This window comes from Limulus polyphemus, unplaced genomic scaffold (assembly GCF_000517525.1).
Source record: "Limulus polyphemus unplaced genomic scaffold, Limulus_polyphemus-2.1.2 Scaffold33, whole genome shotgun sequence".
NCBI classification, from domain to species: domain Eukaryota; kingdom Metazoa; phylum Arthropoda; class Merostomata; order Xiphosura; family Limulidae; genus Limulus; species Limulus polyphemus.
The window spans coordinates 165,899-171,495 of record NW_013665643.1 but is presented as its reverse complement, the minus strand read 5'-3'; the positions used below and the strand labels follow the sequence as shown (position 1 = coordinate 171,495).

The following is a 5,597-nucleotide window of genomic DNA, read 5'->3' as shown; positions in this document are numbered from 1 at the left end:
TCATTAGAACAACTATTTACGCTTACTTTCAATAGTGTCTCTTGGACGAAAAGATAGGTGAGGCCAGGATATTTTCCAAATAACTTGCTGCTGAAGACAGGAAATTGTTCTTCCTTTTTTTTCTCTTTGCTGTTTAACAAGAATTTTCCCGGGTAGATGTTTTTGTTGTTGTTTTTATTAACCAGCTGAAGAATTATACATACTGGATATCATTTTGCGAAATAATAAATATACGCCAACAATTGACTTTCGAGTGTTATGTCATTTAACATCCAAATAACATTTAACCCATTTAGTATATATTCTTTTAACTGTATTAATTTTTTAAAAAGTTTTGAAAAACATTACTTGGTTTATTTGTAAACAAAACTTTAATTCTTTGAACTGCGTTTTTTAATGTTCTATTCAGTTGAGATTTTTTGCATGCCTTTTCTTTTCATTTATAAAACTTAGTTATTTTACAAAAAAATAAAAGCTTCTTCTTTCTTTTTTTTTAAAAAATTAATTATGTATTATTATGACATTACTTTGCTAATTTATAACAGGAACTACCTCATTTACGGTATATATATATATATATATATATGTGTGTGTGTGTGTGTTGTTTTTTTTTTTTACTATAATTACTATGAATACAGCATTTTCATTATATTATTATATTTATGTCTTGATGTCTATATATGTACGTTTCCAGGAACTGTATCAGTATTCTCTTTCAAGTTCCATGTAATATAACTGATGTCTAAGAAATTCTAAGATATTCACATGTACTGTGGATGTTTATGTTTTCAACGTACTTCCCCAATTCGGGCGTTGAAAGAATTATACTTATGTGATGTATTTTAACCCGAAAAAAAACGCACACACACACACACGCACAAATGATTTTAACCAATTAGATCTTTCCGAATCAACACGGAAGGTTGCCTGAAAATATATTTAACGCGAAGGCTCGTGTATTTTGTTGCCATGCGGTATTTATCTACTTTCCGGATATCATTTGATTTTAATTCGGTTTCTCAGTTAACTGGTAGGTTAAATGTCAATTCTATTGATATCGCTCCGAAATGGAAAATAGAATGTTACTGTTTACGCTGACAATAGTTTCTTTGTGTATACTGATTGAAGCAACGTGAGTCTTTCAATTTTAATAACTTAAGAATACTATGTTATGCTCTAAATGATGCATTTTTGTGGCAATTTGTTATTGTATTAGGACTTAAATAAATCAAGCTTTATTTGGTTGTACACAGTAAACCTATAATTTTTGAACATTTGAAGCTGAAACTTAAAATTTATTATTTTACTTTAACCCAGTGCATTTTAAATGGTACTTTTACTTAATTACATTGATAAAAAAGTAAACATATCTTTAATGATATTCTTCGAAATCGTAGTTTGTGTGTGTTATTTATACTTTCTGTACTTTTTTATTCTATTTCTTTCAATTCTTAAATTTACTTCTATATAAATTTAGTGCACGGGAAAGTAATTTAAAGCAATACTAATTTGGCTGATGACATAAAACTTACTCAACTGTTATAGTTTCTTATTAGGTCAGAATTATTACTGTTTGTTTAAAGCGTTTTTTACTTCATAGTCCACCACCATATTTCAATGTTCATTTCATTAACTGGTTATAACATTTATTCATGCCTTTTTGTCTTTTATCAGTTGCGTATAAAATTCTAAGTTTATAGTAAATTATCATAATCACCATTTCCTTCTAAAATATCAGTTAGTTTTGAATAACTTAATGAATTTAATAAATGAGGTATAATAAAATGTTACGTTATCATTTTTGGCTTAACAATATTACAAATATTTGCTTTTACAGTTCTTAACAAATATTTCAAAACTTTATTATCAAAATATTTTGGCATGGCAAAGCAAATACGTTTTGAAATCATCCACCTTCATTTTGAACTCATTAAAATAATTTTATATATAAAACTTTTAAATATATTTCAACGACAGCAAAAAAAAAAAGACATTAAGTTCAGGTTCCATTCCCTACTCAGGGTCTAATGGTTAGCGTTCCGGAAGATCCAAGGTTTGAGCTGTAATATCCTGCCGAACACATTTTACCTTACAGCTGTAGTGATATAATAATTGTAGTAGCCAATCTAGCTATTCGATTAAGATTAATCGCATAGGCGGCGAATGCTGCTGACTGATTACCTTTCTTCTGGATGGCTATGCGGGAACCTCATAGGTCTCTAACTGGTCATTTAACCCTTCTGCCGTTCCAGCTGAAAAGACTAATTACCATTCCATCCACTCTGCTAAGTTTGTAATCCGCACTTCTCATAAATAACTTATAAGTTTCAATTCTAGTTTTGTGTTTGTATTTCATCTTTTAAACATCTAGCTGTGAGTCAAGGAGACATGTTTGATATGTTGATTCCTAAACAAAGCTTTTCCGTACCAGAGGCGGACTTGGCCATTATTGGGGGCCGTGCAATTTCATTATGAGTTGGGGCCCATACCATCCCACCAACACTGACAGTCATTTCTTACGAGAGGGCCCATGTGCCATAACATAAATGCACAGAGGCCAGTACGCCTCTGTTCAGTACTCTCTTTCTGTTAATTCTGAAAAGGGTTTTTGAACTCCTTGCGATAGCTGTAATCTGAATTCCCCATTAGCGTGTCCGAATTTACATTACTTTCCAGCCAATGAGGGAGTAAACCACAAATCCCAATCCAAAACTTTACACAAAACATGGTAGTGGCCGCGTATGTTGCGCAATACAGGAACTGGTTCCTCAGCTCTATAATACTATTTTCTTCGCAGTTTATGCAGGTTCGCTCGATAAAGATGGCCAAGAAAGGGTTATGTTACGTATTACAATTTCGAATAGACTAAAATTGATTTAAATTGCAATTTAGATTTAGTAGTTAAATAAATACCGATATGTATCCAATTTATGATATTTGCCCACAAGATTGATACACGCAATCTCTTTTTGAATACAGATATGCTTTAATATATAACCAACAATACAACTGACAATAACAGTTATTACAAATAACAACATAAACTCTTCTTTGTGGTCTGGTTTTGTTCGTTTGTTTTTGAATTTCGCGCAAAGCTACAAGAGGTCTATCTGCGCTAGCCGTCCCTAATTTAGCATTGTAAGACTAGAGGGAAGGCAGCTAGTCATCACGACCCACCGCCAACTCTTAGGCTACTCTTTTACCAACGAATAGTGGGATTGACCGTCACATTATAACGCCCCCACGGCTGAAAGGGCAAGTATGTTTGGTGGGATGGGTATTCGAACTCGCGACCCACAGCTTGCGAGTCGAGTGCCCTAACCACCTGGCAATGCCGAGCCATTTGTGGTCTGGAATTTCTTTGATATCTTATCAAGGGTTCATGATGAGCAAGTTAATTTAGAGTTGACGTAGGAACAATTCACTTAATAGGGAGCTAGCTAGCTCTGTGGTCCTCGCTGATCACAAGCCGATTTTATCTACCGATGACGTTAGGTAATGTTTTCGTAAAAGTACGAATGTCTGATGTGAATTCACTGAAGTTAAATGTTTTGTTTTTTCTGAATTTATAAATATTCCTGGTCAAATATTTTAAGTTTTCCGTGTAACGAATTTGCTGTTATGTATTTATTTTAATATAAACGTTGTTTAGATTTAGTTTATGTTTAAAACATGCGTAGCTTATAATGTTAAATATGTATTGCGCCTATTCTCCAAAGTTGTATAAAATTCTCGAGAGTAAGAAACAACAATATATGTATATATACACTTAAATGTATTGTTACGTAAGACTGAATTTTCTAGAAAACGTTCCCACGCTCATAAATATAACTAACGCGAAGCGCCAAAAGGAGAGTGTCTATTAGTGATTCGCTATAATCAGTGTGCTGTAAACTTCGAAAGCTATAACTGTGATTTTTATAACGTTTATCAATCGGAAAACTTAAAATATTTGACCAGTAATATTTATAAATTTCGAACGTTACAAATCGTTTAACTTCAGTGGATTCTCATTGGACATTAGTATTTTTACGAAAACATTACCTAACTTCAACGGGGGAAAACATGGAAAACAGCGTGTGTGGCCAAGGGCAAAGCTAGCTAGCTTCCCAGCGAATCGTATCTACATCAACTCGTAAATAACTCGCTCATTGTAAACCCTCGGTAAGATATCAAGGAAGTTCCAGACTTGAACGAAAACTTTATATTGCTTGTAAGTTTGTGAAACTTTTGTTTATAAATCATTGTTTGTAGTAATTTTATAATAATTGTTATTGTAAATTGTACTGTTGTGTGTATATTAAAACGTATTTGTGTTAAAAACGAAAACGGTTTGTATTAATCTTGTTGTCAAATATCGTAAATTGACTAATATATCGGCATATATTTATATACTAAATCCTAAGTACAATTTAACTACTAAATTAAAAATTATCAGTTAACTCGGCTTCGGGCTATTCGAAATTCTAATACGTAACATCCGATAAATAAGCGTTAAAACAATCACAGTTATAGCCTCCAAAGTTTATAGCACACCAACTATAGCAAACCGTCCGATGTGAATCCACTGAAGTTAAATGGATTATAATGTTCGAAATTTATAAATATTCCTGGTCAAATATCTGAAGTTTCTCAATTAATAAGCGTTAATCACAATTATAGCTTCCGAGGTTTATAGTATACCAACTACAGCGAACCAATAATAGATACTTTTTGTTTTGGCGCGTCGCGTTGGTTATATTTATAGGCGTGTGGAGAGTTTCTCGAAATTTCTGTTATGCAACAATACAGACGCTACACTAGCGTTTACGTACACACATATATTGTTGATTCTTACACTCGAGAATCTTCTACAACTTTAGAAAATAGGCGGCAACTTCGCAATACAGATTTAACAGTATAAGTTATGTACATTTCTAAATATAAATTTAATTTAAACAAACATCGATATTAAAATAAATATGTAATAGTAAATCCGTCACAGTTAATGAAGCTCAAGTGGCCTGAACATGAACAATTTAATATGTTGTACCAGAGGAACACAGTCTGGTCAACCCCCTAAACTCAGTATCTTCGTGGCCGAACATCATTGAAAGACTAGCGTACAGCCCGTAAAAAATGACGTGGCAAGTACTACCACCGACACTCCATATTATACCTTAATCTTACATTTCATAGCTAACTGAAATAAATACATTTTGCGAAATCAAGCTTGACCAACAAAGAGGCAGAAAAGTGCAGTCGAGGCAGTCAAACGTTGGTATATTCCTTTGTGAGCCAATCAAAATTAATATCACTCATGAAATGAATTCTTTACGTAATCATAGAGTAATTATTGGTAAAAATCAGTTAAAGTAACAACTTCTAATATATAGAAAAGCCAGTGCGTTTTGATAATACTGCATTCCGACAATGGCTTTTATGTCATGTTATACAAAAGTATAACCTAATATTGAAATGTATAGACAACAAAACTGGAAAAATATTTGTTGATTTCTTAATTTAGAGTCTCGGTTGATTAAAGAGATTTGTTTTTATTAAAAACGTTCGTGATATACCAGAAAATAACTTAATTCAGAAACGCTTTAAGCTTGAAA

At 32.5% G+C, this 5,597-nt stretch overlaps 1 protein-coding gene across 1 annotated transcript in view; it reads left to right on the top strand.

The window, feature by feature from the left end:
• Nucleotides 1–950: 950 nt before the first annotated feature.
• Nucleotides 951–5,597, top strand: part of LOC106460254 (venom factor-like) — a 107,317-nt gene continuing 102,670 nt past the window's right edge. The window contains 1 exon segment of the mRNA XM_013919943.2: nucleotides 951–1,132. Coding sequence (XP_013775397.1) covers nucleotides 1,068–1,132 — 65 coding nt within the window. The 5' untranslated portion in view covers nucleotides 951–1,067.